Raw genomic sequence first — 19,666 nt, forward strand, 5'->3', positions numbered from 1 at the left:
TCCCCCTTACAGAGCCTATCTGTAGTGCTGTCACTGCTGGCATGCATGTGCTGTCCTTGAAAAAGCAGATTGGATTTATTAAAATCATTGCCAGTTGCTATGGCAGCCATTGTCACTGTGGGCTAATGGGAAAAGGCAATTACTGCCATGTATCCGAGGAGATTTCTGAGACAGGAGAGATTGAGTATCATCAGATGATTAGCTGTGTGATTGACAGACTGACAGTCATAGAGAGCAAGGGTTTGTGTGCACATGTATGTGTTTATGTAAGTGGCTGGACATGTCATCTGCTCATAAGGTTTGGCCCATATTGTAATATTTTTCAATTCATGGGTAAATCCCTTTGGAAGATTCACATCCATCTCTTTTAAGGTGTGGTGCCAGTCATTTCAAGCTTGGGTTTTCTTTTAACCTACAGATAATTTGTTCAACTGATGTGCCTCTAGATTGTAATTGAAAACTTACTCTTAAAAATAGAAAATTTCTGTGTTAAACTTATTATTTTGCCTGTCTTCCAATTCTTGCTATTCCTAATTCTCCTCTCTGAGCTGCTGTTCTATTTAAAGCAAGGTGTGGATGTTGATAAACGTTTATTCCTATTATCTTACTGTGGAAATAATAGGTTGTGAGAACTGAGGTTAGCACAATATATTTTAGGCATTTGAACAGGCCGCTCTTATATGTATACAGGCTTTGGCATCGTGTCTTATTACTCTGTGTATAAAGCACGTTGCTCTTTCAGTCGAGATCAACATTCTTTGGTTGTCTGATGAGGGAGATTCCATAGCTTGCTTTTTGATGATTAAACAAAAACAGAAGAAGCAGATATAAGGCTAATAGAAAACATCCACAGAAGCCCATGTAAATAAACACTGCTGTAAATGATTCAAGAAATAACTCTTGCAACCTAATGTTTATTTATTGAATTTATATACTGCCTAGGGATTCTTGGATCTTGCCTGTTTTCACGCACTATTACCACTTCCTTTAGTATTCTATCTGTGATATTTTATCTGCACAATCAGGAACCAAAAAGTTGTCTTGAAAAATGTGGCTTTTGAGCTGTCTGGCCCCAAAACAGCACTATACATTCAGTTTTGGCAACTATAGCCCTGGTTTAAGGAGCCATTTGGTGTCTAGCTTATACACCTGAGTTTCTAACACTGAATGAGTTACAATATTAAAGCATAAAATTAAAAGCAGTTTAAAACAAGCACATTTGTTCCCTAAGTGATTGATTTTATGAAATAGTTTAGGCTTTGATGATTAAAGTGGCATAGAAATCCTGTTTGTTTGACTAACTAACTAACTAACTAACTAACTAACTAACTGTTGAGTCTAATGTAATTAATGCTGCTTAGCAAAAGAAAGCGACAATGATTCACACTTCCTGCCTGTGAATAGATACTACTGGCAGCTTTCTTATGTTGGTAACTTTCTTGTTATAGAATCCAGATCAGCCTGCTTAGGCAATGAGGCCTTCATTAGAGGCTTTCTGAGATGCGTCTGGTGATGACTGACTATAAGGCCTCATTTATGAATGTGCTTTCTCTGATATCATTTTGGCACCAGGAGACTAACTTTTTTTATTCTTGAATTTTTAAGAGTTTCAGGGCTGACATTTGCTTTGTGTCTATCTGTCCTCCTCCTGTTCTGTCTTGGTTGTTTTCAGATTGTTCTTTTTCACTTTTTTAGTTAAATCAACGGACAGCTTTTTAAAATTTAGTTAATTTCCCTGGAAATCTATTGAAAGGTACAGAACATATTTAGCATATACACATTTAAGTGGCTCATTCTAAGGTTTCCAATCCATTTCCTGTTGGGTTTTTTTAAAAGTCTGTTCAGTTTTTCATCTTTACTCTCTTCCTGCCCACTGTATGAATTTAAGAATTTCCTCAGGATGTGTTTGCTGAAAGAGAAACAGAGGAAATACAGTACCTGAAGTTGGTATGGAAGCTCACTTCTACAGGTTTTGCTTTGCAAGGACTTCTTAGTGTTTACAAAATGAAATCCTTTTTTAATGAACTGCAACATCAAGCCTTTCAGGCCTTGGGCAAATCCTTGTTTTGCCTTTTCAGCACTTAGGAAGGCTATGAAGATGAAGAATAGGCATTTGAACTTAGTCTTTCTTCATCTGTACCTTCGGCAGCAGTTCTCTCTTACACCCATTACATATTTGACAGAAATTAGGGAAGTTTTCTGTATGTGCATGACATGCACAAGAATGTGTAGAAGAGTGATTTCTTGTATCCTGACAGGTAGAAATAGGAAAGTGTAGGTTACTGGCTCACGTTTGGTGTTACTTTGGTTTTAAATACTCATCAATGAATCATTACGTTGAATTGTCACTGTGGGTGTGAAGAATTTCAGGCTAGCGGATATATGGGCTGCCAGCAGTGATTCAGAACATAGGGCACAAGTGTTGTATTTTCTATTTTCTATTCTGTTACCTATGCTGTTGTCCATGCATATGCCTGCCTTATCTAAAAGGACATACCGTATTTTTTTCTCTATAAGACTCACTTTTTCCCTCCTAAAAAGTAAGGGGAAATGTGTGTGCGTCTTATGGAGCGAATGCAGGCTGCACAGCTATCCCAGAAGCCAGAACAGCAAGAGGGATTGCTGCTTTCACTGTGCAGCGATTCCTCTTGCTGTTCCGGCTTCTGAGATTCAGAATCCCCCCCCCCCCCTTGTTTTCCTCCTCCAAAAACTAGGTGCGTCTTGTGGTCTGGTGCATCTTATAGAGCGAAAAATACAGCAGTTATGGGGTGTTCAGGTAGTGTGTTAAGCTTACTAAAGTTGTTAACTAGGCTGGATAAATAAGGATGGCTTTGTGAAGACCTCAGGCTTATTTTTATGACATTAGTGGGTGGAGGAGAGAGAGTGGAATGGATCATATATTGGAGCTGGTGTTTACAGCCACATATTTCTATCTCACCATCATTGGATTTAAAAATGGTCTCTTCAGAGCCACAGTAGAATTGGATGAGTCATTCAAGCAACCCAGAAGGCAGGATTCACACAGACTCTGCATACATATGAACAGCTGAATAAGGAAGGTGAAAGTAAATATCTGAATTTGGGATCCCATTATAGACTAGACAGAATTTCCCATATATGAAACGTTGGTTTGTAACGAAAGAGATTTTGAAGATCTGTTCATGTATATTTTGGGTGTGTCAGGGAAATGAATGTTTCCATACACTCTAGGATATTTGAATGTCCAAAACTTACTATTGCAAGCATTAACAATCAACTACAGTTATGGCTAGTTCACAAAAACAGAAGTGATAAACCTGTGTCTAAAGATAGCAGGTGAGTAATCACATGGTTGAATACATCCCTGTTCTTTACACACACACACAATTTTTTTTGCCTTCCCCACAGAGGGTTGCCTGTTCTTTTCTGTCTTTTTGGCAGACTTGTTTCCTTAGGTCTTTATTGTTAAGCTATGTTTTTATTGCTACCAGCTTTTATCTGCTGTTTTATGTTTATGCTTTTGTTACCAGTTACTTTTGTTTTGTGTTCGTAGGTAAGCCCCTTGGAAACATTTTTATTGAAGGGTAGCATAGAAATTTTAAAATAAGGACAAGCCTTACCAAAGGTTCTTTCTAATAAGCCACTTTTCTTTGTGAAGAGATTTTTTTTTTTTAAAGACGGACGAGTAATAAACTGTTGTAACATGCTTTGGAACATGTCTCATGTGAGGAATTAAGAAGTATGTTTGAGCAATGTAAAGGAAAATGCTGTGTTTGTTAGAAGTCTAGAAGAACTTCTTGCCCTGTGCATATGCCACCCCAAAAGTATGTTTCAAAGCTGAATGCTTGGGGGGGGGGGAGTAACGCCAGGCAAGCATGTTTTCTCAAAATATGGCCCTGTTAAGAATGGCTGAGGTGTGATGAAACAAAAACAGACATCTTAATGGTATTTCGGGTTTCTGTATCTGGCCATAGATTGTCCTGGGGTAAATAATGTTAGTTAATGTTGGATTCTGGCTTGCCTTAGCAGTACCTGTAAGAGAATTGGGGCATGTGAATTATTCACTAATCAGCTTGCTGTTCATATTAAGTTTCTGCTGTGGCTTTGGGGCATTTTGCCAGACCATGGCATGATTGATTTCATTGGTTCCTTTGAGAATAGTATTTTGTGTGCCTTGAAAATGGGGGAAGGTAGCCTGCTGTTGGCCAGTTTGAGTGCAAGGACTACTTTTCTTTCCACCAATTGCTCTTAGCTCACATTTTTTGCAAATTCTTCTTAACACAAAGCGAGAATTCAGAGGGAGGGGTGTTGTGTTTGCTTTTAGGCTGTCTTAACATTCTCCTCCTTTAGATCCTAGTCTTCTTTGAACATCTAATAAAGTGATAGTCCATAATATCCAAAGTAACCTGGAAAAATGGTTTTAGTTATTGGATAGTAGAAATGGAGGAGGGTGCCTTTCCTTTCGACTTTTATTCCAGTTGCATCACAAGAGATACCTCCTTGTAAACTATTTGATTTTTAATTCTGCATGCCTATTTGTGTATAATACTGGTGCAGTGATGATTAAGCTGCCATCTGACAACTATTACAAATGTAAAAGAGGGGAATCCTTATCAGAACAAACAATGGCAGATACTAATTTGAGACTTGGCTTGCTCTGCTGTCAAGTGCATCTATATTGGCTCAGCTCATAGAAGGGCAAAGCAATTGATTCAGGCCAGAGTTGACTGGCAAACAACTCAGTGAAATAGAGCATGCACAAACTTAGCAGTATGTATCTATTACTAACCACACCTCTAGCCTTTTCCTTCAATATGTGATGCAGTTGCACTGGAGCTCTTCCAAATTGTTTGCCACCATCATACAATCGGTTCCTGAAAGAGCACTCAAATCACAATAGTAGTCTATACGACAAGACAGTTTAAGGGTCTCGGTATTAGGTAGTGCAGGTAAAATGTTGATGATTGTGTTTAGATTTTGCAGAACTCTTTATGCAGGAATGGGCTTAGAATAACTGCTGCCACTTGGATTCACATTAGTTAGGAATTTAATGACCAGCAGCTAGGAACATGTGTAGTCTAGTGAACTGACCAGTATTTGAAGCAGGGAGTTGTAGTTTCTTCCCAGTTTAAATACACTGAGTTGCCTTCTGTAATGTCTACATCACTTTGGCTGTAATTTAAGAAAAAGTCACCTAGAAGACTTGAAATATCTCCCTGCTTTATGAAAAAGAGTCTGACATCATTTAAGAGAGGGAGTTTGGTTGTTGTTTTTTGCTATTATGCTATATATTTTGTGTTTTTATGTTGTAAAACACCCTATGATCTTCAGATGAAGGGTGGTATATAAATTTAATAAATAATAAAATAATAATTTAACACAGAATGGCTGATCCCATTTACCTTTTCAGCTTCTGCATTTCTAAAAGGCTTGTAAAATTTATTTGGGATTCCTAGGGCGTGGGGCCTGCTAGAGAGAGTGGAAACTTCAAGTCATACCTAATGTGCAGTGGAATGGAATGGAATGAGACATGCTTGGAATATGACACCTATATTGTTAAAGTGTATTTGGCCACTATCCATTTGTAAATACTTTGTGAATATTTTTGGAAGATAGATCAAACCTGAACTAAAAAGAACAACAACAGTCTCAACCATAATCATTCGTTTCAAACAAAAACTTTAACTGTTTAACCAAATCTGAACCATTACTTGAAAGTTTTTGTTGAATCCATACTGAATGCCTAGCTACTGTTTAAAAATAAGGGTTGCTGTGAAAGCTATCTCCTTCTGAAATGCCCTTGCAATTGAATTATTGAATTAATTACTATTATTATTATTTTTAAAAATCTCCACCTACTTTTAAGGAGAACTCAAGGCATCTAACAAGTTAAAACACCAAAAGAGTATTTCAAATATAAAACAATCCCTGGTTAAACCCAATCATATAAATCTAAAACCAGAGTATTGATTTTGACAGCCAGCCATGCAACTTATTTTTAAGTATTGGGGCATGTGCAAATCAGTGTGGTTGTTTTCCTGTGTAAATGAGTCCAAACTTTACATGAATTGATTGGGGCTACTAACTCGGAACACCTTTGAGGTGTAAGTGCACCCAAATCACAACCGAGTGGAATAATTGAAGGATTTGAGTCCCTTAAATACTAGTGAAAGTAAAATGTGTCATGCTTTGCAGGCAGAAGCTGTGAAGAAACATAGAGGTCATTTCTGTGTGCAGAAAAGCTTGTGGTTACTTAACATGGGTGTTACTTCAATAAGAATGTGACTATTGTGTTTGCGATGATAATGTATTCAAAAGTACTTGTATAACCATGAGTCCCTTCATAGTAAGGTTTCATTCAAGCATGAGTGGGAGCACACACTTTGTGGATGGAGCACCATCAGAAATGGACTAGGAATAGAGTGAGCATTGCTCATAGCATTATTCAGCAACCTGTAAGAACCCTAATGCAGGGTGCCGATGTGTCCCTATGAGCTTATGAGAGAATCAGTGTGGAAGATTTATTTTTTTTAACTTCTAGTATTAAAAGAAATCATATATGTGTCAGTGACTGAATTAACATCTTAAGCTTCTAGTCTTATCAAAGAAGATTGCTTCCTCCATAAGAGGATTTCCCTATAAATCCTCACATACTTCAGCAGCTAAATCTGATTTCTGTAATGTTCAGAGCTATGTCTGGTTGTGATGTATTTTTTAAAACATATTTTCAAGGACACAGATGGAAGTGGAAGAAAGTACCAATTTGTCTCTGAAAACCCATGGAGAATTGGCAACATCCATTCTTGCTAAATTTCCCTGGTTGGTGACTTGGCAGTGAACTCCCAAGTGTCAGTGGCTTTAACTGATGAAAATGGTCATTTTCTTTTGGGTGCATCTGACCCTGCCACTGATTAACCATGGAAGTATAGCAGAGAGTGAGATCCTAGTTGAGGTCATGACTGCTGTTGACAATCTAGTCTTCACTGCTGAGAACTTCCTTCTGTTTCATTTTGTCCCTTTGCCTTGATCATGTTGTCATATTTCCAACATAAAGAGGGGTATGAGATGCAATCTGAATACACATAGAATCAAAGAATTGTAGAGTTGGAAGGCACCATGAGGATCATCCAGTCCAACCCTCTGCGATGCAGGAATATTTTTGCCCAATGTGGGGCTCGAACCCATAGTCCTGAGAATAAGAGTCTCATGCTCTACCAACTGAGCTACATGATTTGTATTTGGTTGGCTTCTTAGAGAATGAAGGTAATTTGCAGCATAAGAAAGATCAACAGATAGTGTATTGGAGAAGGGTTTTTTTTCTCCTGCAAGATGAGGAAGCAAGGTATTGTATATATCAGCCTTCGCCAACCTGGTGTTCTCTACATGTTTTGGACTACAACTTGCAGTGGCTGGCATGGCTGTGTTACCTGGGGCTGATGAAAGTTGTCCAGAACATCTGGAGCACACCTAGTTGGTGAAATATATGCACAATATGGCATATGGTAACTGTGATTCAACCTCACAATCGGACAACTGTAATGTACTCTATGTGGTGCTTCCACTGGATTGAGTTTCAGCTGGCACAGAATGCTGTGCAGCCCCTGAATGCAGACTTATTACACCTATGCTGAGGGAACTACTTTGGCTGCCAACCACTATTAGGCCATGTTCAAGGTCTTGTTAACTTATAAAGACTTGAATAGCTCTAGACCTGAAGAACCAGCTACCCTTATATAGACCTATAAAATCACAGATCATCTGGGAAAATTCTACTGCACTCTATGGTACTGCACTCTACAGAATATCCTCAGGTGGTAACTCCAAAACTGGCATTTTCCTCTATTGCCTCTGCACTGTGGACTGCACTTCCCCCTCCTAATATTTTTTTAGAAGGCAAACTGCTAGGAATAAAAGAACTAATAAACACCTATTTTGTAAAGGTACAAGCCATCATATTGGTGGTCATGCCCATTGGTCATGGAATTGGGGGGTGGGAGAGTTTCTGGCAAAATTCAGGCAATGACACAACAACACATTGAGATTTGCATTTCTGGCGGCAACAAGGACTTGAAGTAAACAACAAATTTGACATCCTTTGGTAGCAGTCCACCTAACAATTTCTCTAGTTTGGTGAGCCATAAAAGGAGACTACTAAGTTAGTCTTGGTGGAAAAAATAACCCATACATTGAGAATGGCAGGAGGACAGAAGAAAGTGGACAAATTTGTGTTGCTTTGGTATGACTTTATTAGTATGACTAGGGATTATTACAGGGCACAGTCATCTCAATATACTCTGATCTGAAACTCTTGAAAATACAATGCACATCCTCCAGGTCCAGCAAAGAAACATGAATAAATTCTTGAAGAAGAAGAAGAAGAGTTTGGATTTGATATCCCGCCTTTCACTCCCCTTCAGGAGTCTCAAAGCGGCTAACATTCTCCTTTCCCTTCCTCCCCCACAACAAACACTCTGTGAGGTGAGTGGGGCTGAGAGACTTCAAAGAAGTGTGACTGGCCCAAGGTCACCCAGCAGCTGCATGCGGAGGAGCGGAGACGCGAACCCGGTTCCCCAGATTACGAGACTACCGCTCTTAACCACTACACCACACTGGCTATCTTGACTACCTGAAACAGAGAAATACATTTATGTCTTTATAATATGATTACTCTAGTTGTACATAAGCTTCTGCCCAATAGTGTAGGCTACTTTTTTGTACCTTGTTTGTTTATAGTTAAAATGGATAAAATAAATAAGTTACTGATTTGCCTTGGCTGGCAGCTTCATCTTCCAGCAGGCTGAATAAGAGACTAAGGGGTAAACTCTGCTAGTGACTTGATGCTCACTAACAGAGAAGAACTGAGGGAAAGTCATTGTGGACCTTGGTTGGATGTTACCGTGTTATCCTGGGATTCATGATGCTGAGGAAAGGCAAAGCTGAGCCTTTCAGACACACATAGGACTTTAGGAAAGCTGAATCCAACAAGTTTTAAAAAATACTGCTGGATAGATAACTACATTCTGGAGCAAGAACTCTTCCCTTCTAGACTGAAGAACTGTGCTGTCTGTGTGAGTGGAAGAAACAAACAAGTTGAAAGAAAGTTCAGCTCTCTAGAGCTTTGAGTCAAACTCTTGGCCATGCTTACAAAGAACTCTTAACAACCAATAAAGATTTAATGCTTGGGTGTTGCCCAGCATTTTGGTTGGCTGCTATTGCCATGATGCGTTCTGGCTGCTCCATTTGGGTGCAGTTTCTGCTGCAAATATCTCTAAATCTAATTTAAGAGTGTCTGTGTGCACATAAGCTAATGTGCACATGTGCATTTTATCCAAGAGACTGGTTTCCCCTCTCCAGTGAGCATGAAGTATTCCAAGATGAAGTACTCCACTGTGAACATGGAAGGCTTGCAAAGACCAAAACAGTTACATTTTTGATGTAAGGAAATATTGCTTATCTGAAGTCAGTCTTGAGGTGTGCGTGAACTTTTAATTTGCATTATCTCTAATAATAATTTTTGAAAGATGCTATAGTTCCCATGCTGTACTGATGCTCTTTTCACTAGAAGAAAGTGACCTAACTGCATACTGGATTGACATTTGCTTTTTCCTCTTATTTTATCATCTCACAACAGTCCTTCTGAACTGAGGGTCATCGAAAGTGACTTGAGCATTACAGGGTGTGGTTTTCTTTCACAGACTCCTTTGTTTGGAAGTGCAAGGAAAGCTTTCCAGGAGGGAGTGGAGTAGGCCAGGCATAGTGGTTTTAAAAGAATTAGTGGCTTCTGGGAAGGGACTGAAAGCATTTTGGTTTTAACTGATTCCAGATGTTGCTGCTGGAACACAAAGCCTGCCAGTGTGTCTAGGGTGGCGCTTACTGAGTGGGCCTCCTGAGCGTTTCCTGTACGGCCCACAATCAAACAAACCTAATCAAAGCCAGCCGTTGCTGCTGGAACTCTCATGAAGCCTTTCTCCTTTTTCCGGTGTTCAAAGATATTCATTTCTTTAGGGTGTTTTACTCTAGTTCTTTACCATATATTTTTTTTTGGGGGGGAGCTCTTCCCTTACTATAACCCATTGATAGGACTGCTATTTAGCCGAAAAGCACTGGTCGGTATTACAGTTAAAATTCAGTTTGTGCACATTGTATTGGAGAGGAATTAAGTCTGCAAAATGAAGCTGATAAGCATTTTAGATATTTTCCTGCCATTTGGGAGCAGCTTCCATGTGGCTGAGGGAATATTAAAATCAGGGCTGGCTAACTCCCCCCCCCCTTTTTTTTTTTTTGCCTGAAAGCTGCATTCATGGTTTACCAACCCTCCAGAGACTACATGCTCAAATGGCCAAAATTCTCATGCACATTTCACATGCACACAAGACACACACAGGCACAACCCCACCACCCAGTTGATCCATTCAGAAGAGAGGAGTTAGCGCTCCTCTCTGCTCATAAGATGATCCATCAGATAACTTAGGCAGCATATGATTCTCATCCCAGTACTTTGTTTTTGTGTTCGCCTTCAAAATTCGTGGAGTCTTGGGGACCAGAAAAAAATACAGATGAAGCCCCAGAACTACAAGTTAGCTACTCTTAGTTGAAATTGTCTAACTGTAGGACCAGACCCAGCCATGTGGGTCTTCCTGTCACTTTCTTGACTCTGCATTGTCTACCACAGTGCAGTGTAGCTGCGAGAGCAATGCGCTGAGAATATTAGCGATGACTCCAGAATTAGGAAGGCTTTGGCAAGTTATGTTCCGAGACGGCTTTTGTGCGGTCAGGTGGTTGTATTAGTGTTAGATCAAGAGAGCACTGTATGGCCTTGTTAGCAAATCCATGTAAATCGTAGTTAGGCTTAACTATGGTTTAAAGGTGAATACACAGCATACTGGTGTATGGGGAGAATATTGCAGTGACTCTGCTTCTTTGCCGCTCCTATGGCAGGCATAGGCAAACTCGGCCCTCCAGATGTTTTTTGGGACTACAACTCCCATGATCCCTAGCTAACAGGACCAGTGGTCAGGGATGATGGGAATTGTAGTCCCAAAATACCTGGAGGGCCGAGTTTGCCTAGGCCTGTCCTCCGGCTACTGTGCTGCTGGGAGCTCAGCCATGATTTGTCTTAATGAGATATCTGAAGCTGGGCTTGTGGTTTGTCACCCTCCAAATAGACTGTGAGTGGTAAGTCAAGAATAAACACTGTTTACTGCTCATGGTTTGTTTGGACGAATCATGAGCCTGGGTTTGGATGCAGCACTAAGCTAAACCATGGCTCAGCTTCTGGTAGTGCTGCAGCAGCAAGCATGGGGGACGACGACGACGACAGAGTGGTTGCAATATTCTCCCCATGCACCAACACACTTCACATTCACATTAAAACCATAGTTAAGATGACTGGTGGTTTAATCAGTTAACTATTTTCTTCATTTGTGGGTCCTAATATGGAAAGAGAGTTGTGGAAAAAAGATATTAAAAATCAGAAAGTGTGCCACACGACTCATAGTAATTGTCGGGTGCAGATACGTAATCCATTAAGCAATTTAAACTTTTAGGTTGTGGGTAATTTTTGTGTGTGCCTGGTAACCTGCCAGTTGACAGTGTAAAGAAATGACAGAATGTCTGAAATGGGATAGCCATGTTTCAAGCCAGAAATCTATAGTATGGGCTACAGGCCATAAACTATCCCCCTTTCCCAATTTTTGTAGTATTTTCCCAGATGATAAAAATAAATAAATCTGGCTTTTCTGTTTATCTTATTGACCTCTCTTACTAGCTAGGTATTTTCTGACATGTTTTGCCAAGGTAAACTGATCCAAATTACTGTAATTCTGATATGAGCAGAAAGCTAATTTTGCTCATCTCTTTGCTATCTCATTATAAAGAAAAAAATCACAGACCTGGTACTCTAGTATGTAAATTGAAAATACATCTAGTTGTCTCTTACCATTTTAATCTGCTTTTTCTACCTTCTATATCCTTGGCCTCTTTTTAGCTACAGTCGATGCTTTATCCAGTACTTGAAAATCTTGAGATCAAGCTATTTAATTGTATTGCAGCTTGTATATGCAGCTGTTGAATTTGTTTTAGCTTTTAGCACGAGGGGCATCCATATGATTGATTTGGAATCCTAAAACACGGTGTGGCCTGTCTTATAAAGAAAATTAACACAAATCCTTCTACTTTGGTATTGGATTGGGAATATATTGGTGTGTGGTGTGCACTATATTTTGCTTGAGTTTGGTTTTTTCCTAGGCTGGGAACACATCAGTTCTATACAACAGATGAAAGTTTAACCAGTATAGATACAGCTGCTCTAAAGAAGCATGTTTAAAATTGCCACTGAATGTGTGCTTTGTAGCAAAATGCCTTATTTTCATGGCGATCTTCAGAAAAACTGGGAAGAAATGTCCAGGCTTCCTGAAGCTGGTGGAGAAGTGTGTGTGAGAGTTCTCTCTGTATATTTATACAAAACCTTGCTGAGAAATGGGTGTGGACAGGAGCTAGGAGGTGGTCACTAATTCTTTTGTGAGTAGTTCATCTGATCCAGAAAAGGATGTCATGAGGTTGTTGATTTAGATTTATTTACTTGGAAACATATTTCATTGTTTTTTAAGATTCCATACTCAAAAGTGTCTAAATTTAGCTCTGGTTACTGTTTAGAAGAATAACTTTCAAGGAGAAGCCTTGTATACTGCTCTTTGGGCTCCCCCCCCCTTTCCCCTGAAGGGAGGAGCTGGGGTTGCCATGGAGATTAGAACTTTGTGCAATAGCAGCATAGTTTAGAATTCCAGGAAGGAAGAGGGAGTGATGTCATCAGATCCCTGTTCACTACTGGTTTGTTTGCCTGAAATAAAGCAAGTTCAGTTAGTCATGGAGGAAATTGCATATATTTCTGAAAATTAACAATTGTATCCTGAAGCAATATTGTATGAATATTGTGAACAGAGAATATAAGCTTGCTTCCTTCTTTTTGAGACAGAGGCTGGGAACTGTGGCATAGAGGCTTTTCAGCGCCCTCTTTCTGCTGCAGCCTTGTATCCCGTGATATAATCCCTTAGGAAGCAGCACCCAGTGAAGTGCAAGGGGCAGCCAGCCCAGCAAAAAAGCAGCTGCAGTCCTCTGCCAATCCTTGCCATTTTTAAAGAAATGTCCTTTGGAAGAACATTTTATCATGCAATTGCACTCTCTCTTCAGAGGCCTCTCCCAGAATTCTCTGAGAGGAAGCAAAGCTTTTTCCACCAAAATTAATGGTGTTGGATACATGAGTCTGCTTTCTCTAAAGAGCTGAAGAAAACGGACATGACAAGGCCTGGGACTCTTCCAATAGAACTTTAGCACTTATTGTCTCTTTTACGAATAAAAATGTACATTCCAAAAACCAAAAAACCCCATGCTGCTGAGCAAGTGAGATGGTAGCTGGAATGTAATTTACAAAGTACTTACTTAGTGGAGCTCTAATTTGACTAGATAGTTTAGGTTTGCCCTATGGAGATGGCATCCATTGCAATTTGGTGGGCATCAATGCCTTTGGAGCAGCCCTGTTTCAGTTTATAGATTCTAGAGATAATGTTTGTTCAATGCTGATGAACAGGCATAGGCCCATTATCCCTAGCTAGCAGGACCAGTGCTCAGGGATGATGGGAGTTGTAGATCCAAAACATCTGGAGGGCCGAGTTTGCCTATGCCTGCTGATGAATGTCAGTGGTTGGGCGAGTTAACAAATTAAATATCAGGCAAGGGATAAATTGTTGTATTGTATTCTAATACTATTCAGGACACTATTTATCCTTCTCACCAAAAGCCCACCCAGCAGAAACCTATGCTTTAAAGTATTTCAGGATATTCTTGATATTTGCCAAACTATCCTGTGAAAAGGGTTTCACTATTGTGGAGTAATGACGGAGTGTGTCTCACTATTTACTTCTGCGTGTACATGGCCCACAAATAATATTAAACTGCTAAAGAATTGTGTCAACTGGGCCTCTGGGGATTGGATGGACAATAAAATGAATGTAATCATTAAGATACAATCTTCTTGTTTGTTTTGTTACGAAAAGGGCATCTAAAAAACCTGAGTCAAGTTGATTTACAAAACATTAAAAACAAAATATCCAAACAACAATTCCCCATAATAATACTGAAACCATCCTGCCCCGTAAATTAAGCTGAGTAATCACTGGCAACAGAACCAATTAACAAAATGCCCATAAAATGTTCCATCAAAAAATCTGGGAGCAGAGGAAGGTCTTACCCCATAACTGAAAACATAGCAGTGCAAACCTCACTGGGAAGAGTATTCCATAAATGGGGCCCACTGTTTCCTGTCTCGTCACTATGCTCTGAAACTTTTTTGGAAGAATTACTCAGAGGAGGGCCCCAGGTGCTGATTGTAGGGTATTTATAGGTTCATGACAAGCTCTTCGGTCAGGTATTAGGGTCCTGAGGAATGTTAAACTCATTAGTTTAAATCTAGCACTTAGAATTGGGCCTAGAAACACATAGACAGCCAGAATGGGTGCCATGTAGTCAGATTGTCTGATTGCCATTATCAATTTGGCTGTTGCATTCTGCATCGGCTGCACTTTCTGAACCATCTTCAAAGGCAGCAATCTAACCAGGAGGTCATCAGACTCCTAAAACTAGGTTATCCCTGTCCGCATAGAGCAGGGGTGGAAAACCTCTATCCCAAAGGCTACTGTAATTTAGTTGGAATCTTGGTAACTACAAAATGGTGACTGCAGCTTAATGGCATGCTCACATCTTCAGCTGAACAGATATATAATGAAGGAGAGTATGTTGCTACAATATAAAAAGTAACTGAAATGGATTGATTAAGAAAAGGAAAATAAAGCAAAGACCCAGTGGGATAGACTCTGGTCGCCTTTTAATTATATAAAACAGAACTCGATGTAGAACAGTGTGAAGCTTTTCACTAAGCATAGTGAATTTATGAGCATAGGTTTATGCTGTATCTTTCATGACATTTTATATAATTTAATATTGTTGTATATTAAGAGTAAGATTTTAGCGAATGTTGAAAAACCGTGTGGGAATGATTAGTGCAGTCAGTGTAAAATCTTGCATGTAGCAAACTTTAAATCTCTGTGCCCTTGTTTCTCCCCCTCTTCCCCCTTTCATATAGGAGAAATCAAATAAATAGAAATACCCTTTAGCAGTAAAGAAAACAAATAAATATCCCATGGCAGTCTGATTTCATTCTAACTGAATTCCTCTGTAAATGGCTGCTTGTATGCTTGTAACAGCGGTTGAAATACAATTCAGCTTTGGCAGAAGTGAGCCAGGAGGGAATTGAAGTTAACTGTGGCATTGTCTTGCTAGGCTGTGTGATTGTTGTTGGAAGGAAACCTGTTTCTGGTGTTCGCTGTGTGTGGTGTGTTTCTTTGCCCCTGAAGAGCAAGGAGAATTACATGTTCAAATGGTTAATGTTGCCGTTTTCTCTGCTTTCCCTCTGTGAAAGTTTCCTTGAGTGTATGCAGTGGAGTGGGTTTTGCTTTCGGGCTGCCCTTCTGCTTCCTTTTTCCTTTTGGGATCCCCTACTGACTGACAGGGATTTTCTCTGTACTAGGTATAAAAGGATTGTTCTGCTGCCCTCCTAGGAGTTTAACTCTTCGTAACAGTTTCTCACCCTGCTTCCTTTCGCTTCCCACAATAGCAATTCCTGTAGAGAATAATTATTCAACAAGAGACACCAGCAAGTTGCTGACCTGTAAAATTGGCAGCACCAGAGACTTCCTGGGGAAACACCACTGATGCCAGGAACTTCCCCCTTTCCCCATAGAGTGTGAGATTCAATTAGTGTTACAGCAGAAGTAGGCAAGGAGATTGGAAATCATGTAGAACCCATTTTTAATGGGGGGGGAACCCATTTTCTCTTGGACTTATCATATTTTAACTGATAGCCTTTAAATGCCCACTTTTCTCCTTCTTGCCTAAGTAAGGTGAAGGTTTTTGCTTTCTCTTGTCACTTACTGTTCAGCAATATTCCCAGCTGTCTAAAATGCAGTATGAACTTTTGTTCTTGAAACTGCTGGAACAGCCAGATGTCACTTGACATTGTCATGAAGACATGGGCATATGCTGCTACAGAGGCAAAGTGTTATTTATGTGTTCCGTTTCTATATTATTATAGGCTTCTTCTTTTTTTCCTTCTTAATAGATAGCATCTCTTTTCCTACGTTTTATCAAAATGGATAATATCTGCTTTCTTGCAGAATGAGCCTCTGACTGCCAGTTATCATGGGTATCCAGGAAGAGACAGTCAGGTAAGAGTTACTTTTGTTCCCCTTCAACACTGTTGCTTTCTATCACTGCATAAAGAGTGTTTTGTCAGGGTCTGTGATTTTAATATTCCAAGGGGTGGACAGTAGCTCCATAGGAGGAAAAAGGGAATGGCTAGCTTTTCCTTCACATGGATCAGGTCTTTGAACCCATGTCCTTTCTGGGCTTCTGAAAGTACACCATAGCAGAATGTACTTCTTTGCTGACTAGAGAACAGGAGAGAAGACAGCTACCAACACCATTTCTGGGATAATGATGACATGAGAAACTGTGACCATGAATATGGAAGTAAGTAACTATGTGCTATGGCAAGGGGGATGTATTTCTGCTTAGTTGTGAGATGGGGTAGCCTTGCAAGAAGGTGAAGCGGAAGAAGAGGCTCCAGTAGCTGCCTGAGAATGAAGTAAGCGGCTGCTCAACAAGGAGTCTTCCTGGAGCTCCTAGGGCAGCTGTAGAGGATCCTGGTGTAGACATGGGATGCTGGTGATAAATGAAGCTCCTTCCCTCTAGCTGAGGCTCTGGTATTTCTTCCTTGATTAGCATGATGGATCATTTTCTTTGGCCAAAAGGTAACCCATCATGTTTATGGAATATCATCATTTGGCCTATGGCTGATTGAACAGCAGGACAAGTTACTGTGTATTCTAGTCCAGCAACAGCAAGAATTTCAGGTGAACCTGTCCATGAATTATGCTGGTGCCCAACCTGGATAGCAGCAAACAATTATGCATTGATTTTCAGTTGTTAATTGACTTGTGAAATTTGATGCCACATTGAATTCATAGGAGGCTCTCAGTTCCTCACATTCCCAGAGCACAACATTCAACAAATTCCCCTGACACCTCAAGAATGTGGAAAGATTGCCTTTGATTAGAATCATAGAATCATAGAGTTGGAAGAGACCACAAGGGCCATCGAGTCCAACCCCCTGCCAAGCAGGAAACACCATCAGAGCACTCCTGACATATGGTTGTCAAGCCTCAGCTTAAAGACCTCCAAAGAAGGAGACTCCACCACACTCCTTGGCAGCAAATTCCACTGTCGAACAGCTCTTACTGTCAGGAAGTTCTTCCTAATGTTTAGGTGGAATCTTCTTTCTTGTAGTTTGGATCCATTGCTCCGTGTCCGCTTCTCTGGAGCAGCAGAAAACAACCTTTCTCCCTCCTCTATGTGACATCCTTTTATATATTTGAACATGGCTATCATATCACCCCTTAACCTCCTCTTCTCCATAAAGACAGGAAATGGTGATGCCCATCACTATGATGATGGGAATGTTTTCTTGCATGTCTGCAGGATGGGGCTAGGCAAGGGAAGCAAGAGCTTAGAAGCACTAGCACTTAGAAGCCACTGAGACTCCCTGGAGCTTTAAAGTTATTGCGTTATTGTTCTGAGTCATCTGGAAGATGAGAACAGTGACACAGAAGTAAAATCCCGTTTGTTAAGCAGTGCATGCCCGCTTTTCACTGATGGCTGCCATAACACTAGCTTTTCTATGTAAAATGCATTTTAAAATTTATGGTAAATAAGAGAACTTGGAGCTTTCTGCCAGTACTTACTCCTAATAATTTTAGATGCTTTTCACAGAACCCTCAGGCTTATATTTTAGGACCGTGTATCATGGCATGGAAAAGGGAAAGGGGAATAGAGACTAAATGTGACACATGGCTGTAGGAAAGGGTAAAAATTAAAAAAAGAATGGTGAAAGATGGGGGACAGGATTTTTAAAAATGGTGAAGGAAGTGTCAGTGGTGTTGAGAGTAAAGCTACAACACTTGAAATAGGCTACCTGAACCAGTGAGGGTTGATAGAAAGGCAGCCTGTTCTTCTTTAACTAAACCATCTACCCAGCGAAATAACTACATCATTTAACTCCTTGCTGATTCCTCCTTAACTACCTGTTGATAAATAGATTGATTACTCATGCTTTACTTCCTTCCTGCTTCTTCTCCAAGTTTAGTCAGTATGAGATAAAATGTGTTTGTGTTAACTTCCTGGCTCCATGTTAGCTCCATGTAAAACCTATATTAGAATGCCTTGGTTTGCCTTGAATAATAAATCTTGAAAATTTCTTAATCCTTTCAACCAGCGGGCTTACCAGATGGTTTATTCCTGCAAAAATGCTGCAGTATCTTTACCAAACTCCAACAAATGTGAGATTAAAATACTAACTAAATCACATAGTTTGTAGGTGAGGGACAAAGCACAACAACTTAGTGACTGGTATTATTACTCTAGTGGCAGGAGTGTATTCATAGTCAAGTGAGTAGTAATTAACGGAAAGAATGGTCAAAGTACGGAGAGCTTGTCTAATGCTGATTAACGTGTATATACCACCCTGTCAAAAAAAAAATCCACGATAAATGTATTTGGACAGAATTAGAGAGCTATATAGAATTCCTCGAATCCACTTATCCTGCAGCACTGCTTATCATTGGAGGAGACTTCAACGCATGTATGGGTGTTAACAATGTTATACACCCGTTATAATCTTTTATTGTCCATTCCGGGTCGCCCAACCACTGCCACAGTGTCCTTTCTCTTGGCAGATCAAGATGAGCAGGTGACAGCACAGGTTGCAAGGTTTTTAGCTGGGGCAATTAGAATAAGATCCACTATTTGATTATTAATTCAAAACCCTAAAATGTATTTTATATAATTGACTTTTTATTTCTATTCTTTGTATATTGTATTGTTGTTTTATTGCTATGGCTGATGACTGACGCAAATAAAGATTCATTCATTCATTCATTCATTCAAAGAATGGTTGTAGCTTGGAGAATAACATTTCCATGATCAAAGGTTCTCTCAGATACAGCCAGTTATTGGAAAATAGTGTGTCCACAACCAGTGCACCTTATTTTCACTCTGATTAATGTTGCTGTTGTATATTGGGTAGAGCTGTATCTCCCCATGTTATAACAGGCAAATTCTGGGAGTCATACTGACAAATTGTGACTTGAAAAGGTATGGTTAAAAAACCCCAACAACTACTGTTTTACTGTATAGAAGACCTTTAAACAGTATATCAACTTTTGAAGTCTGCTCTGGAATCTTACTACCATAAGCAAATGTCTGGTTTCCCAGTATCATGGGGATTCTGAGTCTGTTCCATGTATATGATCCAAGAAGCAGAACTGAAGACTTGTGGTTAAAACTGTAGTTTGATGAATAATGTGTGTGAAGAGTGACTCCAACTAAGAAAGTTGAAAACTATTATAGTTACATTCCAGGTGTTCACTTACGACAGCCTAAGAATTATTTAGAAATGTACTGAATAATCTTATGCTAAAATATAACTGCATGTAGTAAATGCTATGTAAGAGAACAATAGGAACTCTTGAGTATCAGATGAATATAAGAGCTTAAGAATTGTCTGTCTGTCTGAATGAAA

At 39.7% G+C, this 19,666-nt stretch overlaps 1 protein-coding gene across 23 annotated transcripts in view; it reads left to right on the forward strand.

Annotated features, from left to right (window-relative positions):
* RBFOX2 (RNA binding fox-1 homolog 2) overlaps window positions 1–19,666 on the forward strand; it is a 170,941-nt gene that overhangs the window by 18,977 nt on the left and 132,298 nt on the right. For 19 of the 23 annotated variants that reach the window (XR_014502380.1, XR_014502381.1, XR_014502382.1 and 16 more), the window contains exon 2: window positions 16,206–16,256. The exons of the other annotated variants lie outside the window; for them this stretch is intronic. Coding sequence is in view for 15 of the 19 variants with exons in the window: in XM_083400781.1 (XP_083256907.1) it covers window positions 16,206–16,256 (51 nt within the window). In the remaining 4 variants the exon portion in view is untranslated. The remainder of the gene's footprint in view (window positions 1–16,205; window positions 16,257–19,666) is intronic. 23 annotated transcript variants of the gene reach the window in all.

Source organism: Podarcis tiliguerta (genome assembly GCF_965153285.1).
Source record: "Podarcis tiliguerta genome assembly, chromosome: 10".
NCBI classification, from domain to species: domain Eukaryota; kingdom Metazoa; phylum Chordata; class Lepidosauria; order Squamata; family Lacertidae; genus Podarcis; species Podarcis tiliguerta.